The following is a 24,659-nucleotide window of genomic DNA, read 5'->3' as shown; positions in this document are numbered from 1 at the left end:
CCAATAACAGGCAAACCCCAAATAAACAAAGATTCGTTTCTCACATAAAATCGGATGTGAGTCAGTCCTCACCCTCATCATTTAGAATATGTTGCCTCCAATGTCATCATGGGGGGTATTCTGGGATAATTTTAATGGCCATAACTTATATCTCATAAATTAGAACCCAGCATCAAAAGGCTAGAAAGTCAACAGGCACCTCATTGGTTAATATCAACAGCTCCTCTCACAAGTTACATTTTTCCATATCACTGTTAGGTCAGCCTTTCCAAGTGATCCCCTTCCTGCCCACCATTGCCTTATTCAAGACCTAAAATAGCTCCCTGTTTAATGAAGGTGTCTCTGAATATTTAAAGTCTGCCCTGACATGACCCTGCATTACTCAACTTGAAGCCCTGACTCCCCAGATCCTTCTGTTCCCTGTTGTTTAGTCACTAAGTCATGTCTGACTTTTTTGACCCCATGTACTGTAGCCCACCAGGCTTCTCTATCCATGGGATTTCCTAGGCAAGAATACTGCACTGGGTTTCCATTTCCTTCTCCAGGGGATCTTCCCAACCCAGATATAGAACCCATGTCTCTCACACTGCAGGGGGAGTCTTTACCACTGAGCCACCAGGTAAGCTCTATTTCCTGGGCCCTGCCCTATATTTTTATTTTCTTGAAGGTGAGGCACCAGGCAACTTTGACTCCAGGCATCTGAATTCCCTTTCTGTTTACTTAAGATGAAGCCCAGAAGACCTGATTCTGAAAGACTGTCTGGAATGTAGCTACCCTGCATGAACCCTAATGGACCAAGATCCATTTCTCCCTGGGAGTTGAAATCTAGTTCAAGAAACTGGATTGCCAAACAGACCCTTTCCTAATCTACTCAACCCTACTGGTCTACCTGTCTTAAAGCAGTTGAGCAGCAGGGAAGACTTTTCACATGCGGACTTTCAAAGCAATTTGAGTTAAAACCAGAGTGCAGAATCTGTTGGAGTGGATAATATGTGCTATTATTTAATAATGTCAAGTAGAAAATAAAAGGAACTACTGCCAAACTTTTGGCTGATGACTGTCTCTGAGAGTTCTGAATCTTTATTGGCTTGTTAAAAGTAAGCTGAAGGTCCAGTATTTCCCTAAGATGCTCTGCCATTGTCAGCAAGATTAGACAAGAATGAATTCAGAATTCTAATCGACATTTGGGTAAAGTGATAATTGAAACAGAGTGGGAACATAAATTCAGCAGTTCTCCTTTTGTTACCTTTTAAAACTTAGAGATGTGCAGAGCATTTTTAAAAGGTGAAGTACCTTTCCATCTCCTGCCAACAATTCTGAGGAAAGGGCCATTTAACTCTTAACTGATACCTCCCAGTAGGACATGGAGTAGTGGAGGCTTCCCATTTTGAGGTTTTAGCTTCACTGGATGGCCACTAATAAGATCAAATGTTGGAATCAGAAATTGGCATTCTTAGCATATAATAAGGCAAAAGACTTGGTAGCGTTTGTAGGGTTTTAGCCTAAGATTTTAAAAGTGGTTTTGAAGAAATGAAATAATTTATCTGGTGCTTAAATAAACCCTAACTTTTAAGAGAGAACTGAAAACTTACCATGCAGATTACCAGAAGCACTCCAGGAATCAACTCGTCAAAGAAAAGGATGAACTCTGAGATGAAGTGAGTATGGTACAGCAAACCTGTGCAGCAAAGCCTGGGGCAGATAACTAGTGGGACTACTAATCCCAGAAATTTATCTGGGATGCCAGGTTGGCCAGCTTCGGAGCTCTGCAGCACTCACTCCCTCACTCATCCCCAGGCCTGTGCTACTAAGAATACATTAACCCCCACAATAACCAGAGGTGAGGAGGAGTTGGGGAGCAAGGTTACCGCGTGTCAGTCACTAGGTAACATGGTGATAAAGCCAGAATTCTGATTCCTCAAGAAGTCGAAGAGAAAAACGGCTGTGGATGTTAAATTCCTAAGTGGTCTCTGCTACTGAGACGGGACTTCTATGGTAAAAAAGCAGAAAGTAGTTGAAGTGGCCCATGTTGAGCTGAGGTGATCCTTTTCAGTTTTTCCCTCTTCCATGGTGATTCACTGGTTCCCTGTTTACCTCTCTTAATATCAACTTTCACGTCAAAGTTACTGGCCTTTGATGGCACTGGAGCTTCTTAACGAAGACAGGAATGCTTTACTGGAAGGATGTGCTAAACACAACGACAGACTAGAAGGCAACAGTGACCCTCAAATTTAAATTTAGGAAATCTAATAAATTTAGGAGAACTCAAGGTCAATCCACCCTTAAGACAATGGGGACTCACTGGGGACCAATGGGTTTTTATACCAAGGGATTCCAACTCCACTCTGCTGTTTTGTGAGACCAAGATCTAATTTTTGAGATTCTACTTTTCCTTATACCAAGGTGCTGCCTGGTTACTTGAGGTAATCTCTGTCTCCACCCCACCCCCACCCCGAGCCGCAATGGTGTGGAGGCGCTGTAGAGGGGAAGCGACGGAGTGAACAGCCGTTGGGACGCGGGCGCCTACCCTCCGAGGGAGCACAGTGGCCAGAGAGAAATCCTGGTGGGTGGGTGGCGCCCTCTGCCAGTTACAGTTGCGGAGAGTGAATGTCCCTCTCGAGGCGGCTTTTGGTTCGGCAGAACACGTCCTCTGGGGTCAGAGCCCAGAGTAGACACTGAGGAAGCGGCGGCCCCTGTGGCGTCCGGGAAGGAGCTCTCCGAGGGACTGAGCACCTCTAGAGACCCAGCACAGCCGCGAGGCTCCACGGATGCACAGCCCCCAGCGCAGAATGTAGCCTGGCCAGCCGCCCGCGGGGTCCTCAGGAAAGCAGCATCCGGTGATGCCCGTCGCGCCTTGCGGAGGATTCTGGGAATTGTAGTTCAGCAACGAGTTCGGGCCGGCGCGACTCAGCCCCGCAGGCTCCTAGATGCCTTTGTCGCCCGCCGAGCCTACTCAGTGTTGTTCATGAGGTCGAGCCTGGGGTCCAGGAGGGCTGAGTGCGTGTTCTCTTGAGTCTGAGTGCCCGGAAGGAGGGCCGGGGAGGGCCCCCGGGTGGAGGGCGCCGAGCTGCCCAGCGAGGGTCGCGCGAGCGTTCCCGGGCCTCTAGGTGGACTGGCGCGGTGGACCCCAGGCCCCTCGCGGGTTCGCCGCTCCCTTTTCCTGCAGTCGTCACCAGCGCTAGCGTGGAGAGAGTCACCATGGAGCCGAAGGGCAGAGGTGAGGATTTCAGAGGGATGCCGCCTGCTGGAGAGAAAAAAGGAGAAAGGCTGCCCTCTGGCTGGGGCAGGCTCAGGAAGAACACACAATTCTCCTACTAGTTGATCTCACTTTGGGGTTTAAGGGGAGCCCCCGACCTGCATTGCCCTGCTGGTCTTTCGGGTGCCCTGCCATCTCTAAGTTGATGTATGCCTTCTTTGCCCACGAAATCGACAGATCTGAACATTTGGCTTTTTGATAATGACATTTGTTCTCACAGGAGCCCTGTAAGGCTGTTGTAGAGGAAAGAGAATATCCAAATGGACCCATTTGGCAGATGGGGAAAGTGAGGATTTGAGAAGTCACAGGATTTGTTTAGTGCCCTGGATTTTTTTCCCACATGGCCCATTGCTTTTCTGAGAAAGCCAGTATTCAAAAAGAATTTAAATTCTTTCATCTAGTTAAATTCTTTCATCCTGTGAACCTGGAATAGCACAGGAATGACTCATTAAGTGAGGCAGGGATTGACATAAGCGGGACTTCGCGTTTCTTTTGACTGTCACTCAGCAGATAAGAGATATAAATGAATATGTCTTTAAGTGTCCAGGATCTTACAGCAGTGTTCTGTTGGAATTTAAAGGCAGGGTATCGGTAGGAGATTCCTGAGGCAGCCATGGTCATGGCTGTCTTGCTTCAGAGATATTGTGGAATTGTCCGTTGGTTCCCTGTGTTGATTCTTCCTAGGTAACAAGTAGTTGTATCTGGCAGTTTCTGGGAGTTTACTGCAAACAAGAGTAGTCACCCTGGTTCCTGTTTCTATTTATAGGGTCACTTTCTGAGAATTCAGACCTTCCTCAGGCTGGAAACCCAAAAGAAAATGGCCTGACCACTGTGCTGCTGACCTGTGCATCCCAGGTGGGTTTAAATTTCTTATTTTTTTCTGTTCTCGGGACATGAATATGATTTCCTGCATTGTTATGGATTTGCTCAGCCCTGATTCCTAGCCCACTGGCTTCATCGTGTTAAACTGATGAGTGATGAACCTGATAGTAATTACTCCTGTCTTATGCAGAACTTTCCCTCCTGGCACAGCTTCTCTGTCTGCTTAGTGCTAGATGTGCACAAGCTCTTCTGTCTGTAATTGGCCTGCTAGTGAGATGCAAAGGAATAAAAGCCAGTTGCCTCTGCCTCCTGAAATTTACTGAGGAAACAAGGTTTAGATAAGGAAGATAGTTAAACAGGGGCTTCCCTGGTGGCCCAATGGTTAAGAATCCACCTTGCGATACAAGGGACACTAGTTGAATCTGTGGTCAGGGAAGATCCCACGTGCCTTGAGGCAACTAAGCCCTTGCACGGCAACTGATGAGCCCATGTGCCACAACTACCGAAGCCTGCACACCCTGGAGCCTGTGCTCTGCAGCAAGAGAAATGACCGCAATGAGAAGCCCTCGCACTGCAGCTAGAGAGTACCCCTTGCTTAACACGATTAGAGAAAGCCTGCATGCAGCAACGAAAACCTAGCACAACCAAAAAAACAAATAAATATTTTTTTAAAAATAATTAAACAGCAAGAAGAAATATATATTTTTCTAAATGCAGAAAATTTTTAAATACGGAAATTACTAGTACAATGAAGCATTAAGTAAGTAAGTAAGTGAAGTCACTCAGTCGTGTCCAACTCTTTGCGAACCCATGGACAGTAGCCTGCACCAGGCTCCTCCGTCCATGGGATTTTCTAGGCAAGAGTACTGGAGTGGGTTGCCATTTCCTTCTCCAGGGAATCTTCCCAACCCAGGGATTGAACCCAGGTCTCCCGCATTGTAGACAGACGCTTTACCATCTGAGCCACCAGGGAACTCCACAACAAAGCATTATGCTCCAGTTAAAAAAAAAATTTAATCAATTACAAAAAATTTCACTTCTGACCACAGACTATACAGTTGCCTTGTAAGAGTGGTGGCCACCAAATGAACATCATTTCCTTTCATTATTTGTGTATAAGGGTTTAATTCTTGACTGTAAGATAGTAAGATTTTTAAATAAAGAAACTTTTCAAAATCAAAAAAAGAATAGAAAGAAATTACTAGTACAGACAAGTCATCATAGGCCTTGAAGAGGTTTTCCATCCTCTAGAGTATTTAGGGGGGGAAGTGCTGGCATAAAAGCTGCATTTTGAAAGACAAGAGCAAGTACATAGTTGGAAAATAGGATATAGGAATATTCCAAGAGAGAGAACAGCTTTGGATAAAAGTCTCCAAGTGATGATGAGAGAGTCAGAGATTTTCAGAAGGTGTGTCACTGTGGAGTGAGCTGGATGGAGTGTGTTGAGAGAAGCATATGCCTGTTGTAGCCAGACCACAGGAAAGTCTACACAGGATCTTTTTTTAACTTTTTATTTATTTTTTGAAATTTATGCTTAGCTGTGCTGGGTCTTTTTGCTGCGCTCAGGCCTTCTCTGGTTGCCACAGAGGGGGCTACTGTTTGTTGTGGTGCACGGGCTTCTCACTGTGGCGGCTGCCCTTGTTGCAGAGCACGGGCTCTAGGTGTGTGGGCTTCAGTAGTTATGGCAGAGGGGCTCGGTAGTGGTGGTCCACGGGCTTAGTTGCTCCTTGGTGTGTGGACTTTTCCTGAATCAGGTATCGAATCCGTGTCCCCTGCATCGGCAGGCAGATTCTTAACCACTGGGAAGGGTTAACCACTCTTCCTAACCACCAGGGAAGTCCCACACAGGATCTTATTCCAAAGATAGATAAGGCCCCATGAAAGTTTTTAGAGTCCCAACAGGACAAAACATGCCATGACTGATTAAAGAGAGAAGCTGAGTCAAGGTGCCCTGTAGGATCTGGTCCAGGACCCTGGTAGAACAGCCCATCGTCCTCATACCCGCCTCACAGCATCCAGATGCTGACAATTTATGCAAACCTCTGGGAGGAAACACCAGTACTGATTCTGACCTGAATGGCTAGATGTCTTTCAGAGGAGGAGAAGTAGGTGACAGAGGATGAGATGGTTGGGTGGCATCACCAACTCAATGGGCATGAGTTTGAGCAAACTCCAGGAGACTGTGAAGCACAGGGAAGCCTGGTGTGCTGCAGCCCATGGGATTGCAAAAAGTCGGACACAATTGAGAAACTGAACAACAACAGCTTTCAGAGGAAAGAGGGGAAATCTACTGTCTACTGGGCAGTGTGTGATTGGTTTACTCACCCTCCAGGCCCCACACAGGCACACTGAGCAGCAGTTCCCTCCATGAATGAGTTTGATTGCTGAGGTTTTCTCAGAACTAAAGCCTGAAAGGAAGTGCTAGATAGTCTGTTCCTGCTACCTTGCTTGTAAAGAAAAGACAGTATACAAATTATATCGCCTGTGCTGAACACTCCTGAGGCATATAACCTTAAGGGACCCTAACTTAAAATGGGAAGTGATTTCATAGTTCAGGTATAGAAAAATAGTTAACTTATTTTGAGCAGAGAATATTCAAGTAGGTAGTTCTTTTAACTTTATTTCATTATGTGAATTACTTTACCGATTGTTTTTGGAGGATATAAATACATATGTGTGTATGTGTAGTCATAATTGGGGCTTAAAATGCTGTTTTATAAATAAATCTATATGTGTAGCAAACATCTTAATTTTTTTTAATATATACACACTGAACAAACTTTTTAGCCAGTCCAATGCATTTATATTCAAGGGGCTGTGGCAAAAGTGGTGTTTCAAAGAAAGCCATAACTGGTCCATTTGCTACCATCCCAAGGACTGATCTGTTTCAATATGTCTCCTTTAACTTGAAGTTGTATAGAAAAAAGTTTTAATAGAATTGAAAAAATTATGAGACATTTATCATTCATGAACAGATTCAGCTATAGATTCAAAGGAACATTACCCACCCTGCTCACTCTCCCTACATTTGAGTGAACAGTCTAAACCTTTTGCCTGTCGTCTAGGTCAAGGGAAGGTAAAGTAAACACTTCTGCAGTGGTTTCAGCATTTGGTAAACTTCCGTTCCCCTCTGTCCCCATGCACACTTTCATAGAATACCCCGTTTAAACTTGTTTCTATTCATTCTTGTTCGAACGTTCCTCCTTTCAACTCGTTGACATATATTTACAGTGTTCCTGCTCTGTGCCAGAGACTAGGGCTGCTTCATTGAGCCAAATTAAACCTGGTCTCTGCTCCTGTGGAGATTAGCGTCTAATGGGACAGACAGACGTTCATCACAGAGTCCTCTCACCATGTGCCTAACCCAGGAAAAGGGAAAACCCATGGTGCTACAACCTAGAGAGTCAGGGAAGGCTTCCCTGAGCTGAGAGCCAAAGTGTGAGTAGGATCAAAATAGCTGAAAGGGGGACTTCCCTGGTGATCCAGTGGTTAAGACTCCCTGCTTCCAATGCAAGGGGTACAGGTTCGATCCCTGGTATGGAAACTAAGATCCCCCATGCCACATGGCATAGCCAAAAAAATTTTTTAATAAATACACTTTTTTTAAAAAAACACCTGAAAGGATGGGGCAAAGGGGGAACTTTCAGGAACAGGAAGCAATGTGTATAAAGGGGCAGAAGTAGTTGTTGTCCACATTTCAGGCAGCCACCAGCTGGAGCACAGAGAATACAGGAGCAATGGAGTGAGATGGGATAGAGAGTAGATGGTGGGGGTGGGTGGCAGAGTAGTCAGACTGATTGGGGAAAAATGGCGAAAACACTTTAGGAACTCATAATAATTGGGGCTTAAAATGCTGTTATATAAATAAATCTATATACTGTGATATGTGTAGCAAGCATCCTAATTTTTTAAAAAAATATATTGGACTGATTATATTGTCAAAGGAAAACTAGAGGGAAAAGTAATTCCTATTTATTGAATTTCTTGTATTTTTAAACCCTACCATAAAGAAAGTGCTTAATTTATAATTACATTTCCTCTACTCTCCCATGTCTAAATAGTAAGGATTTCTATAGTTCTATCATTTAACTTGTCGATATGTAAACTTGGGAAGTTGGTATCCTCTGATTTTACCCTGAAGATGTTCCTTCCCAGCTGCAGGTTTATTCGATTCTGGTGCATGGAGGTCAGGAGCGAGTCTGTGGTTGTAAATACATTAGTGTTGGAATGGTAGAGGTCATTTTGCCTAACCTTCCTATTCTCCCTGTCTTCCTTCTCCTATGCCATCTTCTTGAGTCCTGCCCAGAGGCTTCTGGTAGGAGGTCCCTTGGTGAGCACTGATGTGGTTGGTTTTCAGGGATCGATGATGAGGGACATGGCCGAGGCTGTCACCCAGTGGGAACAGCTGAACCCTCCGCAGGGAGGTGAGCCTAAGAAGCCTAGGAATCTGGTCTTGCTCGGTAAGCAGCACTCCCACCCCACCCCCACCCTGTGAAATTACCCAGTGTGGTACCTTGGCTTCCTCAGTTCCTAGGAGCTCTGAGGTTCTTAGATGAAATGATTCCTAATCCTGGTGTAAGGCAGGTACCTTCTACTCTTTGTTTCTAAACACAGGCTTAACACTTCTAGAATCAGAAATGAACACCTTTTAAAAATTGTATTTGCCAAGGCAATAGCCATCCTTCTTCCCTATTTCCTGACTGAGGATGCTGAGACAAAGCTCTAGGAGAAACACCTCTTAAGAAATGGGTGTGGAGAAGGAATGGGAACCCACTCCAGTATTCTTGCCTGGGAAATCCCATTGACATAGGAGCCTAGTGGGCTACAGTCTATGGGGTTGCAAAGAGTTGGACACTTGGCAACTAAACAACAGCAAACACTATCAAGCAGATTGTGATTTGGGAAGTATGTCTTCATGAAAATGGTACATAAAATGGAGAGTGAAGTGACCTAGCAATATGGAATGTAAAGTTTTATAAGAAATGTGTATAGAATAATAGTTGCAAATATTCAAATAATAAATCTGTGGCTAAAGGGAGGAAAAAAAAGGAAATGGGTGCTTATTCTTTTAATAGGGAGAGGTTCTGAACTCAAGTAGACCCCATATCAATCTTCCTAACTTCTTCAGAGAAATCCTGTCTTATCCTGTTCTCTCTGACAAGCAACTCGCTAACACTGAACATATACAGTGAGACTCCTTTTTCTTTCCTGTAAACAGGGCTTCCAATTTCCAAGCCTGATGTAATCTCTCAGTTGGAGAGTGGGGAGGTGCTGGAAAGAAAAGTCTCAAAAGCAGCTAATCCAGGTGAGTGACTGTCAGAAACCATGAACAGGAAACCCAGATGGGAACAGCATCTTAGAAATGCTTGACTTTGCTAGACCCAAGGAAAGGTTAAAGTGCCGTTCTCCTGGGCCTCATTGTATCTCTGTGGATGATGATCTGTTGTAAAGTCATAGGTTTATTTTTTGGTGAACAAATACTTTCCATCCTTTGAAATTAGTTCTCTTCTCCAAATAAGGTGAAGTGAAATCAGCTCTTAAATATTTATTAGTAATTTGGGTTCAAGGCTCTAAACCAGGCTTTTTAATGTATGCTATTTTATTAATATCTCTTCAGGATAAGTTGACTTTTTGTCTCAGACCAGTGACCATAAATTGGTCTCTGAGTGTGCCCTTGCCTTACTGTCTATCTAAACGGGGGCAGCATAGCTTAGTGGTTAAGAGTGCAGACTTTGGAACCACTTTTCCTGGGTTCAAAGCCAATTTGAACTACTCATCAGCTCTAACCGCTAACAGGTGAATTATCCATTTGTTTGTTTAGTCAGTAGGTTGTATCGAGCTCTTTTGCCACCCATGGACTATAGCCTACCAGGCTTCTCTGTCCATGGGGGATTTCTGGACAAGAATACTGGAGTGGGTTGCCATTTCCTTCTCCAGGGGATCTTTCAACCCAGGGGCTGAACCCATGTCTCCTGCATTGGCAGGTAGATTCTTTGCCATCTGAGCCATCTTGGAATTATCCATTCTGTGACTCAAATTTCCCAACAGTAAAATGGGGAATATGTAATGCAGATAACAATAGCTCTTAACTCATAGGGTAGTTATGAGGATCAAATGAAATAGTCTAAGAGAAATGCTTAGAACAGTACCTGGCTATATGCTAAGCAAATGATAACTAAGGATTAAGTCCTGCTAACTCTTTGAAAGATTTGAGCCTGTCACTTCTGTCAAACTGGATGCTGTAATAGACCACCAGCTAATTATACTTTCTTTAATTTTTAATTATATTTTCTTATCCTTGTCTACTTAGGCAGCATATTACTGCCAGATTCCCCACTGTGAGCTACTTAACTCTTCCAGTTCCGTATTCCTCTTCCTGCCCTCAAGACCTTTGCTAATCTACCTGCCTAGTCATTGTACCTTCTCTCTTCAGCTTGAACCCTTAACACCAGACAGGCAAGTCTCTGACTACCCTGCACTAACCATGTGTTCTCTATGAATGTTTGGAGCTTCGGTTCTTCCACTCCCCTTAGCCGAAAGTCCATTTGCCTTTAACCTGTTTCTACCTACTTGTCCTTAAAAATCCCAGCACTTCCCTGATTATATGTCATTGAGAACATTGTATTGTATTGATTTATGTCATGTAAAGTCTTGGTTGGAATGGATACTGATGACCATTTAAGCCTGGAATATTTAAACATTGCTAGCGGTGCAGCTTTCCCCATCCCCTCCCCCAAACTCTTACTAAGAAGTCTAGAATTTGAGGCCCAGTCTGGACTAATCTGAGTCTGTGAGGGGTTTGAACTTCTACTCCCCACACACTGCTCATTTTTTGAAAAAACTTGGTTCTGGCTTACTCTTTCCAGTGTTTTCAGTGTGGAATGATCAGAGCTGCTAAGTTGCCTTTCAATTACTAATTTAATTTGTAGATCTGGACTACCTTGAATGCTAGCTTCTAGGATTTTGTGTCACACTCTGAGACAGTGGAACCAACAAAGAGTTTTGTGTTAAGTGGTATGGTTTTAGAAGTTCAGTCTGCTAGCAGTGATTGGGACATACTAGAACAAGAAAAGATTGGTGGTGAGGTCAGCTGACAATGGACTTTCTCAGAACATGATGCTCTGATAAGGCTGTGACAGTGGGCAGTCCCTGGCAGACCATCCCTCTCTGATCCCAGCCCAGTCTCCACCAGACCATGTTTGTTATCTGCTGTTTTCCCCCTCACCTCTGTTTCGTCCTGTTCTATTACTCTTTCTCATTTCCTCCCCTGCTAGACACAGTAGTGTCTCCCGTTATGCCTCTGCACCCCTTTGCCCAGTCATCTTTCTTTTCTCATACTCTCTCAAGGTTGCAAGGCTATTTGTGAGGACTTCCAAGCTCCTCTGTTCCCCATAAGCATTTTTTGTTTGTTTCATTATTTTCCTTTCACAGCAATTATTTTTCTCCCAGTGTAAGAAATGATAACATTGTAGTTTTGTTTATTTCAGACTGGGGTACAGGACCACAGAGCAAGGAGGTAACCCCAGAGCAGGACATTCCTGAAGAAGAATCAACCCCTGGGGTGTTAGTAGAGAGATTTCCAAAGGAAAGTTCCAGTGAATGTGAAGATTCTTTAAAGAATCAGCAGGAAAACCATGAGAAGCATTTAATACAAGAGGTTGGCCCTCAGACGAAACCTTCTGGGGAGAGAAGCTACCAGTGTGATGAATTTGGAAGAAATTTTAGTCGGAGGTCATTACTTGTCCAACAGCAAGGAGAGAGACGACATAGTCGTGATTCATTTAAAAAGAACTTGAAGCAAAATTCAGATCTAATGAAACATGAGAAAATCTGTGCAGGAAAGAAACCTTGGAAGTGTAACGAGTGTGAGAAGGCCTTTAGTTATTACTCAGCTTTTGTCTTGCATCAGCGAATTCACACAGGAGAAAAACCCTATGAATGTAATGAATGCGGTAAAGCCTTCAGTCAGAGCATACACCTGACTCTGCACCAGAGGATTCACACAGGAGAGAAACCTTACAGATGTCACGAATGTGGGAAAGCCTTCAGTCACCGCTCAGCCCTTATTAGGCATCATATAATTCATACTGGAGAGAAACCTTATGAATGCAATGAATGCGGGAAGGCCTTCAATCAGAGTTCATACCTCACTCAACATCAACGAATTCATACTGGAGAGAAACCTTACGAGTGTAATGAATGTGGGAAGGCCTTCAGCCAAAGCACGTTCCTTACTCAGCATCAGGTCATCCACACTGGAGAGAAACCTTATAAGTGTAATGAGTGTGGAAAAGCTTTCAGTGATCGCTCAGGCCTCATTCAGCACCAGAGAACTCATACCGGGGAGAGGCCTTATGAGTGTAATGAATGTGGGAAGGCCTTTGGCTACTGCTCAGCCCTGACTCAACACCAGAGAACTCACACTGGGGAGAAACCCTACAAGTGCAACGATTGTGCCAAAGCCTTCAGTGACCGTTCAGCCCTTATCCGTCATCAGAGAACACACACTGGAGAGAAACCTTACAAGTGTAAGGACTGTGGAAAAGCCTTCAGCCAGAGCTCATCTCTTACAAAGCATCAGAAAACTCACACTGGAGAAAAACCCTATAAGTGTAAGGAATGTGGAAAGGCTTTCAGCCAGAGTTCATCCCTTTCTCAACATCAGAAAACTCATTCTGGAGGGAAAATCAGGGAATATGGAAAAGCCTTTAGTGAGCATTCAGCCTTCAACCAGCAAAAGAGAATTGATACAGGATAAAAGCAATGTAAATGCAATACATTCAGAACATCTTTACTGAACAATTACTATAATGCTGTGAGGGCTACAAAGGAATTAAGAATATGTTACAAAAGAGATTTATTTGAGAAGTCATTGGTGATATGGGACATAGCTTACTCAGAATGTGAGAAAAGGGTTTTGCATTTTTTTTAAATATCCTGTCAGAGGACACTGTGAATTTCCCTAGGGAGAGAGGAAAATTGTTTCCAACACCCTGATGTGTATGTAAGCTACCAAATCCTTGCACAAGAAACAGCGTGTGCCATGATGGAAAGAGGACATCTTGACTGGGCTAGATGGTCTCATAATGCTAAGGGGATGATATTTTAAAGGGATAAATGGTCCCTTTAGGCAAATTGAAGGGGTAGAAATCAGAGGTTGGCAATTTGCATTGTCTGTCCAGAGTTGAGAGTGGTGGTGGAAGAGATGTTGTCCTTGATCTTAAATACAAGAATTAAGTGTGTGCTCAGTTGCTAAGTCGTGTCTAACTCTTTGCAACCCCATGGACTGTAGCCCGCCAGGCTCCTCTGCCCGTGGGATTTCCCAGGCAAGAAGACTGGAGTGGGTTGCTATTTCCTTCTCCAGGGAATCTTCGCAACCCAGGGATCAAGCCTGCATCTCCTGCATTGGGAGGCAGATTCTTTACCACCAGCCACCTGGGAAGCCCTATCTAATATATAGTCAGTTTTATTTCATCCACAGTTATCCCAAAATGTCATTTACAGCTCCACCATCCGTTTTCAATCAGTGATAACACATTGCATTTTCTTTGCCCTACCTCTGTAGATTGCTTCAGTCCAGAATGATCTTTCAACTTCTTTTTGTCTTTCATGACATTAACATTTTGAGGAGTCAAAGCCAGTCATTTTGTGGAATGTCCCACAATCTGTATTTTCTGATTATTTTCTCATGATTAGAACCAGATGAAGCATTTTTAGCAAGAAAGCTACCTGTTGTGTAATCCTCAAATCATATCAAGAAACTCAAAATGCCAGTTTGTCCTGCTGTTCCTAATGCTAAGTTTGATTACTTTGTTCACATGTTTGTCCAAATTCTCTCATTATAATTAATCATCTCTCCTTTTCAACTTAATAAGTCATCTGAATGTATTACTTCCCAACAAAAGTTCCCCTCATGTTTTTGGACTCCATTGAAGACGCTTGCCCGAATCAGTTATTACATTGTGCATTAGTGCTAAGTCCCTTCAGTCATGTCGGACTCTTAGTGACCCCATGGACTGTAGCCTGCCAGGCTCCTCTGTCCATGGGATTCTCCAGGCAAGAATACTCGAGTGGGTTGCCGTGCCCTCTTCTAGGGGATCTTGCCAACCCAGGGATTGAACCTGCGTCTCTTACGTCTTCTGCACTGGCAGGCGGGTTCTTTACCACTGGTGCCCCCTGGGAAGCCCAACTATCTTGTATGCATCAGTAATTTGTTCTTTTCCACTGACGGTATGGTGTTCCGTTGTATGAATATACGACAGTCCGTTCTACTGTTGACACATAGTCAAGTTGTTTCTAGTTTGGGGTTATTATAAACATAACTGCTATGAACATTCCTGTTAGGCCTGTGCTTTTCTGTTGAGCATATACCTAGGAGGAAAATTCCTGAGTCACGGAGCAGACATATATTTAGCTTTAGAAGATAATGTCAAATGGTTTCCAGACAACTTTTACCAATTTAAAACACCTCTGTCATTAAAGCATGGGCGTTCCAGTTTGTCTACACTGTAATTTTAGTCTTTAAATTTTTTAACAATCTGGTTCATGTGCAGTGGTCTCTCATGGTGGTTTTAATTTTCATTTTTCTGATAACTAATGATACTGATCACTTTTTCAAATGCTAATTGAATATTTGGATATCTTTTTTTTAAGTGACTATCTTACCAAGTCCAAGCTACTGTGGCTTGCCAAAATGACAGGCAGATAAATCGAGAGACGAGTTGTTGGGGCAAGGAGTAATGACTTGTTCAGAAAGCCAGCAGACCAAGAAGATGGTAGACTAATATCCCAAAGAACCATCTTCCCTGAGTTAGAATTCAGGCTTCTTTTATACTAATAGGTGAGTATGTAAAGTCCTGATTCTGGCCAGACTCCAGCACAGATTATTAATTTCTTCCTGCCTGCAGCCATTCACAGGTGGGTATGGTCAGGATGTTTACTGTGAGCTAAACAAAGGTATTTTCACTGAAAACTCATTACCCGGGAGGCAGGGTTCTCAGAGATTGTTGTTTAGTCACTCAGTCGAGTCCAACTCCTTTTTGACCCCACGGACTGTAGCCCTGCCAGGTTCCTCTGTCCATGGGATTCCCCAGGCAAGAATACTGGAGTAGGTTGCCATATTGTTCTCCAAGGTGTCTCCCCAACACAGGGATCGAACCTGCATCTCCTGCATTGGCATGTGGATTCTTTACCACTGAGCCACCTGGGAAGCCCCTCTCAGAGATGGACCAGTATATATAATTTAATTTATAGGCAGTATCCCTTTAGTGACTGATTTAATAATAGAACACAAAGTTTCCTCCCTATTATAACTATATAAGTCATTTAAAAATTCTGATTCATTTGTGGAAGTTCTTTATATGTATTCTTGATATAAGTTCTTTGTTAGTTATCTGTATTAGGAATATTATCTCCCATCATTTTGTTATAGTAAAATGTGGAAAGTGAGAATCCTTCTTGCTGGCTGCTCCGTCCTTAGTCTGACATGGAAGGGGTTCCAGGCTTACTTTTTTTCTTGCCTTGTACCAAATCAGAAACCAGCCTTTCTCCAAAGATCCTTGGTTTCTTTTAGTAAGACGTCCTTCTTCTTTTGGTTTTGATGTCTGAAGGTAGCTCTTATATTTTTATAAGCAGACCTATGATGTTTTAATCCAGCATTTCCATTTGTGTAGGGATTTTATTTCTAAAATGTTTACTTATCTATTTTTGGCTGTGTTGGGTCTTGGTTGCAGCACAAGGGATCTTTCTTGTGAAGTGAAGGCTTCTCTCCAGTTGTGGCCTGTGGGCTCTGTAGTTCCCACATGCAGGCTTATTTGCCCCATGGCATGTGGGATCTTAGTTTCCTGGCCAGGGATCAAACCCATGTTCCCTGTTTTGGAAGGCAGATCCTTAACCACTGGACCACCGGGAAAGTCTCTGTGCAGGGAGTTTTAGAAAGAACAGCTGCCTTATCAAACCTTATGTAATAGTTTGCATGAACACTCATTCTCCTTATTTTGCTGCTCAAGTAGAACTGGACTTCTCCAAACTAGAAATGAAACTCATATACTATTGATGGGAAGGTGAAAATGCTGCCACCACTTTGGAAAAATGGCTTAGCAGATTCTTAGAAAGTTAAACATGTACCTACCCATTGACTGGGAAATCTGACTCCTGAATATTTACCCAAGAGAAATGAAAACACTTGTTCACAAAAACACTGACACAAGATTGTTCCTAGTAGTGCTATTTTTAGCACTCAAAACTGGAAACAGCCCAAATGTCACTATCAGTACAATAGAAAACTAAGGCTTATTCACACAATGGACTACTGTTCAACAATACAAAGAATGAGCTACAGATGTGTGCGGGCTTCCTAGGTGGCTCAGTGGTAAAGAATCCACCTGTAATTCAGGAGATCAACTGCAATGAAGAGACCTGGTTCAGTCCCTGGGTCAAGAAGATCCCCCAGAGGAGGAAGTGGAAACTCACTCCAGTATTCTTGCCTGGAAAATCCCATAGACAGAGGAACCTGGTGGGCTGCAGTCCATGGGGTCGCAAACCAGTCAGTCAGCACTCAGCTACTAAACGAAAACCACTGTCCTTTAAAGAACTTCCCTGTAGTTCCCTTTGTCTTCACCAGGTGGCAGTGTTGTACCAACCAGTCTGGAGCTGGGACAGGTCAGCTCACTGGAGACACCTGTAGTCTCCGGAGCCCCTAAGAACAGGTTTTGTTATCATCATCGTCCACTTTGGGGCAGATGATATTACTCATCCCTATTTAACTTACCAGCCTCAGCGGAAAATGCCTTTCATCTTTTTCCAGCCTGCGGAGGAGTCTGGAAAATGATTTACCTTCACAGAGCCATGCCCCCGAGATTTTCAATTTATTAATGAGCCCCAGACTCATTATACTGGTAATTACCAACCTTTGTTGAGTGCTTGCCACGCAACAGGGACTGTGGAAGTGCTGAATATACATGAAGTCATTTCTGCTTTCAGAGGGAGGGACTATTCATAGACCAAACTTTCAGGTTACAAAACAGATGAAAAGGAGTCCTTGTGATGTCCCAATGTTGGGAAGAGGGGAGCTGGGCGTGGCCCCAGCAGTTGGGCTCCAAGCACTTGGTCAAGTCCTGGGCCTCTCCAAAGCAACAAGAGAAAGGTTTTAGTTGGCGTTCCTATGACGGGACTTGCCTTTTCATCCCTTCTAAACGCTGGGGTGGCCTCCCCACTTCAATGCTTATCAAGGTTTGTGCTTCCTGTGGGCTTGCCAACAGGATTTTCAGTCTGTCTGCTTCAAAGAGGAATAAAGTGGTGTGTCTCTTTAGAAGCCTTGTCTATGGAGAAACAGCAGCGAGAAAATTGATTCTCTCTTGTGATCACAGAGCACACCTCTACCCTGCTCCCTTCCTTCCACGCCCTGTATAGTCAGGGAACAGAGTTGCAGAAATACTCCTCCACATACCTGAGCTTCCGGCTCTCAGCACAGTGGCAGGTACACCACGGGCACTCAGCGAAGGTTGGTGGACTGAAAGGGCTTTTGAATTCTTGGCAAAACACACCTGAAATTATTTTTAGCTCTCTAATTCTAGCTTGCCTCATTATGTGGGATGTCCTGTTCTCTGTTGGACTAATTGGGTTTGAAAGATGCACTTTTCTCCTGGGACGACTTCAAGTCACATTCGGAACTTACGGTTTTAGATTTTAGAAGCACAGCTTTGTCCAGGGTTTCTGTTAAGGACTCTAAATTCTAGCTCTTTGTTTCAGCTTTTTACACACACACACACACACACACACACACACCCCAGAGGTTGTAAATGGTCCTTTTCCCGTTCAGTACACACATTTGTTCAGCCGGGGCGGGCTGCAGCTTTCTGCTCCTGTGGCCTCCAGGCCAACAGTGGCTCATGACTCATCACCCAGGCTCCCACGGAGTCAGGTCTGTAAAGCTGTTGCCATAGAAATTGACCATAGGCCCCGGAAGAGGGGACAGAACACAACCTGCAGTGGGGAGATGGCTCTGACCCCGGCGCTTCAGTGGGGAAGAATGAGGCCCCCGTGCCTTGAGCTGAGGCTCCTTCTGACTGTGCGTAGAAGGGAGGCCCAAGATCCCTTGCCTGGAAACGGGCCCCTGCGTGGTTCTGCCCCCAGCAAAGCCTTCCCATGGAAACCCAGCCCAGCATCCCCATGAGCCTGCCCTGAGTCCTCCCGGTGGTGTAGACTCATGTCTCAGGAACATGAGTCAAGTGGAGGGAGGAGCAGAAACAACCGCTCTCAGAGGAGAGGTCTGGCCATGGACACTCGGGCCCTGGCCTCACTGGGCGATGCGATCTAACGCTTGGTGGTTGTTTTTAGTCACTCGGTCGTGTCCGATTCTGTGACCCCGTGGACGGTAGCCCTCTAGTCTCCTCTGTCCATGGGATTCTCCAGGCAAGAGTACTGGAGTGGGTCACCATTTCCTTCTCCAGGGGATCTTCCTGACCCAGGGATTGAACCCGTATCTCCTTCCTTGGCAGGTGGATACTTTAGTACTGAGCCACCAGGGAAGCCCGAGTCTGAGGCTTAGCCACCGAGAACTTCAGGAGGGCACTAGTTCTGCGACACAGTCTGTTCATCAGCAGAGAAACAGAGGCACGAAGCCCTGGCAGGTTGAGGGCAGGGCAACTTCAGTGAGGCCGTCTGGGGATGCAAGAGCACAGCAGATGTCACTGGAGATAGTAGTCCCCTGGGAGAGATCTGACCAGCCTAGGAAGAGGGGGGAGACTGCTTGGTCCACTGGGGGCTGTATTCAGTAAGGAGCCTCTAGGTTATGCTTCAGTAACAGATTAACTCCAGATCTCAGTGCTTAATCCAACAAGGATGCGTTTTTCAGGCTGGTGGCTGAGGTTGGGGGTATGTGATCTGGGGCAGGAGTCGGGGGGTGTTGTGTTTGTCAGCTGTGGTATCCAAACTGATGGAGGGGCCACCTGCGTGTCACACCTCCTTCTCAACAGCATGTGGCCGCGGGGCCCCACCCAGCGAGAGAGTCTTGGGACCAGCCCTCCTGTGCTGTGGCCAGGAAGTGACTCCCTCTGCTTCTGCTCACAGCCCGTCCACCATGGCCCACCAATCACACGGCCTCAGCCCAGCTACAGGGGAGGCTGGGAAATGCAGTCTTCCCAGAGGCCTCTGGGAGAGGAGGCTGAATGGGGCTGGTGAACACAGAAGTTGTCTTTGCCGCAGCATCTGACCAGCGCTGGGGACAGAATGTTATTAGGGGCGTGAGCAGCCCTGAAGTTTCACAAGGAGGGAAGTGCTGTGATCAGACGGGGTCCCCGCTGGGCCCGGCCAGGGTCTGGGTGGTCCTCCTCCGCCTTCGGCCCTGGGATGAGCAGAGGGCATGCAGGTGCTGCTGAATCACAAGGATGTTCACTGGCCAGAGAAGCAGGAGAGGGATTCCCGCTGTTCCCCCTTCTCTGGGCAATCATGCTGATGCGCATGGACTGTCGCCCACCAGGCTCTTCTGTCCATGTGATTCTCCAGGCAAGAATACCGGAATGGGTAGCCATTTCCTACTCTAGGGGATCTTCCCAACCCAGGGATCGAGCCCAAGTCTCTTGCATCTCCTGCATTGGCAGATTCTTTACCAATTGCACCACCAGGGAAGCCCCTCTCTGACCTGAAGCAAAGGCCGTGTCTCCCTGAAAGTGTCCAGGTGCTTCTGGTTGCCCGACATCTACCCAAGAGGAGCCCCATTGGGCCCGAGGCTTCTCATGAGGACTTGGGTTTGGTGGAACCTGGGTTCTTGAGCTGACCCTGGAGGGCTCTCCACAGGCTCCAGAGTCAGGGCCTCCTTCTCCCTGCTGCCCTGGGTCAGCTTTCCTGCCCTGGATGCCTGCTACCTGCCTGCTGAGACTTGCGTTCAGCGGCCAGAGCCTTGATGCCTGCACTCACCTGGGTGCCCCCTGTGTATCTAACTCTTGCTGTGCTTAGCCTGATGCTGCTGTGTTTCTTCTGTTTTTGTTTTTTTTGTTTTTGTTTTTTTGACTGCACCCTGCTGCCTGCAGGGGATCTTAGTTCCCTGACCAGGGACTGAACCTGTGGCCTCGGCAATGAAAGTGCAGAGTCCCAGCCACAGGGCCGCCCGAGCATTCCGTACCGCCATCTCTTGATGCCAAACTTCTGCCCTTCGCTGGTTGACCACCGCATTGTCTCACTGACTCTGACTCCATACGTCTGCCTGGCTCCCAGTTTAGCCTAGATCCTTGGTTCCAGAGCATTCCCTTAGCTCTTCCTCTCGTTGCACCCACACCCCCACTTTCTCCCACCTCCTTTGAAGCGCCAGTCTGCTCTAGGGCACAGCATCCCCATCACCGAGGTGCGCTCCTGACCTGGTGCCCCAGGGTGCAGTCACTTATCCCACGGGTCACGGGGCTTCCGCATTCAGCCGGCTGCCCCTCTTTCGATGCCCTGATGTCCTCTGTCTCTTGGGCTTTCACCCCTCCTCCCTCTGGCCTAGGAAGACCCAGGCTCTGTCCCCTTCAGCCCTGAAATGAGTGTCCTTGCCTCTTGTCCCAGGCCTGCCTCCTCTTTGGGAATGATGCTGTCTGGGCCACGACTCACCCTCCGGGCCATCAGCAGACATCAGCCGTCAGTCACTTTGTAAGGCTGAAGGGCCAACCTCAGCAATCAAGCAAGGCCAAACCTCCCTTCTGCATTTGAGATCCTTAGGTTAACGAGGCTGAAGTGGGAGGCCAGGACCAGAGTCAGCCTCTCTGATGTGAAGTGTCCATCAAGTGTCACCTGCTGTGCACACAGAGGGAGCTGGAATTCCAGCCCAAACGAAACCTTGACGTTAGTACCCTCAGGTTACAAGTGGGGGTTTTCAATACCAGGGTCTGAGGCAGGAGGAAGACATAAGGGGACACAGAGGGGGAGGGTCCTGAGGGCAGAGAGCCCGGGACAGATCCCCTGGAGAGAGCCGAGCTGGCTGCTGGGAATATAATGACGGACATTTCAATTTGAAGTCTGGTTTTTTTCCCTTCCTCTGCTGCAGTCACCTTCCTTTACCCCCTAGCTATTTGTCAGAGATCCTTACATAATTGTTTAAGTGGTGAGTCAGGAATGAAGAAAAAGGACCCACATCCCAGATGCCAGGTGGTGGCCAGCTGCAAGGTGAACAGGGAACCCGAGATAGGCTTCCTTTGCTCCAAGACCTCCACCGCAGAAGTGACCTTGAGAGGAAGTGGAGGTGGGTGGTGCGGGGTGGGCATTGAGCTATCTGAGTTGGACACAAGTGGAGAGGAGGAGTTGGGGACCCTCCTTCTCAGAGGTCCAGGCCTGGGGGTGCAGCTGGCAAGATGGGCCCCAAGGCAGGCCCTGCAACTCCCCTGTGCCTTGAATGTTTTGCCTGGAGCTGTTGTACTGGCCACACATGCTGTACCACATCTGAATACCAGCACAGTCAAATATGGACAGAGGAGCCTGGTGGCTACAGTCCAAAGTGTCGCAAAGAGTCAGACACAACAAGTGACTAAGAACATCAAACATGAGTGAAAGGGGAAAAGGGAGACATGAATGACATGGCTTGAGCTTGATGAACACAGGGTTCTTTTTGATACAATTTAGGGATGATTGTTTCCCCACTCCAGTACTCTTGCCTGGAAAATCCCATGGACGGAGGAGCCTGGTGGGCTGCAGTCCATACGGTCGCTGAGAGTCGGACATCACTGAGCGACTTCACTTTCACTTTTCACTTTCATGCATTGGAGAAGGAAATGGCGACCCACTCCAGTGTTCTTGCCTGGAGAATCCCAGGGACGGGGGAGCCTGGTGGGCTGCCGTCTATGGGGTTGCACAGAGTCGGACACGACTGAAGCGACTTGGCAGCAGCAGCAGGGATGACTGTGTGTTTTCTTTGTGCATGCTACTCAGTCACTCAGTCACTCAGTCGTGTCCAGGTCTTTGCGACCTTAGGGACTGAAGCCCACCAGGCTCCTCTGTCCATGGGATTTTTCAGGCAAGCATGCTGGAGTGAGTTGCCATTTCTTCTTCCAGGGGATCTTCACAACCCAGGGATCAAACCCACATCTCCTGTGTCTCCTGCATTGGCAGGCAGATTCTTTATCATTTGAGCCACTTGGGAAGCCCATATTTTCTTCAGTGCTGCCTCGTTTGGCCTTAAAATACTTTCACTACTCAGGAATTAGGAGAATGCAACATAAATGTATTGGGCAACTAGACATAACACATTTTTCTGCAGGTTAAAGGAAAATGCACTTTATGCACTGTGCTCTGAAAACAAGGCATCTGTGGTCACACACTCTTGGAGAACCCAGGGTGGTAGTGAAAGCTGGATCTAAGCAGCGTCCACACCCCACATCTTCCCAGAGTCACAGGACCCTGCCTTTATTCCAGGCACAGAGCACCCAGCCCAAATAGCACTTCCCAGCCTCCCTGTGTGGCCTTCTAATTAAGCTCTGGTCAATGAAATGTAAATTCAGGGTCTGGGAGTGACTTGGGGTGGGTGTTTAAGAGTGGTGGGGTAGAGGGTGCTTTAAAGGAAGTTGCCTTAGCCAGGAGGGATATCAGCCCCTTCCAGCGGTCTGCCAGCCTGAGATGTCAATGTGATGACCACACCTCCACCTCTCATTTTGTTCCATGAGGCAGTCATGAGGTTAGAAACTGCCGGAGTAAACCAAAGGGAGGAGGGGCCTGGGTACTGCTACTTCATGCAACTTCTAGCCTAGCTCTGGATGACCACCGTCCAGTCTCACTTTACATAAGAATCCATTTTTGTTTTGGCTTACCCATTGTCATTTTGGATTTTCTGATGTAGTCAGTTGAATGTAATCATAACAGAAATGGCTTGCATAGAAGACTTCCTTCTGTAAGAGTCAGAGTGCATATTAGCCAATTCAAGACAAATGAGAAGCTTCACAATGAAGAAATCTATCTTACACAGAATTCTAGAGATGTCCCTTGAAGATTCCTGTCCCTTGGTTAATTTTTTTTAAGGACTCATTTATTTATTTATTTATGGTTGTGCTGGTCTTCTTTGCTTTCTGTGGACTTTCTCTAGTTGCAGCTAGCAGGGCCGACTCTCCGCTGCAGTGCGTAGGTTTCTCACTGCGGTGGCCTCTCTGGTTGCATGCACAGGCTTCTCACTGTAATGGCTTCCCTTGTTGCAGAGCACGGGCTTCAGCAGCTGCAGCACGCAGGCTCAGTGGTTGTGACCCCAGAGCTCCCATGAGCACAGATCTCATATGAAACTCATCTGAGATCTTCCTGGACCAGGGGTCAGATATGTGTGCCCTGCACTGGCAGGCAGATTCCTCACCACTGAGCCACCAGGGAAGTCCTGTCCCTTGGTTAGTCAATTGAATTCTATTCTAGGCACTGCTGTGATAGGACTTTGCCGATGTAATTAAGGTCACTAATCATCTGGCTTGAAGATAGAAAGCCAGTTCCGGAACATTCAGGTGTGAGTTCCTAATCACAGACTGGGAAGCAGAAGAGCTGAGCAGTGAGAGGAGGTGGAAGAGGCAGGAGAAATATGATAGATGAGGAAGTCAGCATGGGAAGGATCCCACCATCTCAGCTGGCTGAGGGATGTAGGGTCCCACCTGTGGGGAGCAAAGAGCAGCCAATACAATCTGCCCAAGACTGACAGCTGGCTGGGAGTCGGGAGCCCCAGATTGAGGCCCCGCTGCCCTCTCCTCTCCATTTAGAAGCTGATGCTCCCCTGTAATGTGTGGTGAAAAGGCACCGCTCCACTGTCTTTCCAAGGGACTGCTCCTTTTTTTTTTTTTTTCATTACATTAAAATTTAACACTGCTACATCAAAACAACACCATAGAAAAATCAAAAGGCTAATGATAAACTGGGAAAACATTTGTAAAATACATAATAGGATGTTGAAATATTTCACCTTCAGCAACCAAGGCAATATGTGCCAATCACCCAGACTCTAAATGTTTATTAAGGGAGGGACTGCTCCTTTGTCGACTGTTTGGGATGTCACTGCTCCATCACCCTCTGCATCCGGAAGTGGTCCTCCTGTCTGCTCCATGCGTGAAGGCGCTGAGCCCCACCCTGTGCATCTGGAGCCTCTGCTCCACTGGCTCTTGTATTAGGACATCACTGCCACTCTCGTGGCTTAAGGAGGTGTGAAGTGAAAATCTCTCGTGCCGTATCAATGAACAAAAAAATGTCACAGCTATCAGCAATTTCTGGCCTCCAAATGTGAATGAGGGCTCCCAAAACTGGGATCCAAAGGATGCTGCCACTCCCCACCCCCCACGCTCCCACTCCCCATACCCTCCCGCATGGTGATTGCTGAGGAGCCGGGGGAATACACGAAGCAAGGTAAAAAAAAAATAAAGAAAAAAAAAAAAGAAGAAGAAGAAGCAAGGTAAACAAGGAAACAGCGTTGGGCCCAGATAGCTGAGGTGCATGTGAAAGGAAGGAATTAACTGAGCTCAGAGGCTGGTATCTTCCCATACATAGAATGCTAAATTCCTTAACTTGATACCTGATCTTTGATGTTCAGACTACCTGCTACCCTTATTGCAAACTTGTCTATAGCCTATCTTCCCCTCCTGCTTCCTGGGAGCAGCTT

At 46.3% G+C, this 24,659-nt stretch overlaps 1 protein-coding gene across 3 annotated transcripts; it reads left to right on the top strand.

Annotated features, from left to right (window-relative positions):
- Positions 1 to 2,888: 2,888 nt before the first annotated feature.
- Positions 2,889 to 13,326, top strand: ZNF892 (zinc finger protein 892). Of its 3 annotated transcripts, XM_086328250.1 has the most exons (5): positions 2,889 to 3,217; positions 4,023 to 4,111; positions 8,436 to 8,538; positions 9,297 to 9,383; positions 11,566 to 13,326. In XM_086328250.1, the coding sequence occupies exons 1-5, from the start codon at positions 3,199 to 3,201 to the stop codon at positions 12,834 to 12,836; spliced, it is 1,569 nt and encodes a 522-aa protein (XP_086184376.1). In that variant the 5' UTR covers positions 2,889 to 3,198; the 3' UTR covers positions 12,837 to 13,326. The 3 variants fall into 3 exon arrangements, with proteins under 3 accessions (XP_086184376.1, XP_086184377.1, XP_086184378.1); XM_086328251.1 differs by lacking the exon at positions 8,436 to 8,538; XM_086328252.1 differs by lacking the exons at positions 8,436 to 8,538; positions 9,297 to 9,383.
- Positions 13,327 to 24,659: the final 11,333 nt, after the last annotated feature.

This window comes from Bos grunniens, chromosome 11 (genome assembly GCF_055505025.1).
Source record: "Bos grunniens cultivar Pamir isolate PY7600 chromosome 11, Bosgru_T2T1.0, whole genome shotgun sequence".
NCBI classification, from domain to species: Eukaryota; Metazoa; Chordata; class Mammalia; order Artiodactyla; family Bovidae; genus Bos; species Bos grunniens.
This window is presented reverse-complemented; position numbering and strand designations above follow the sequence as displayed.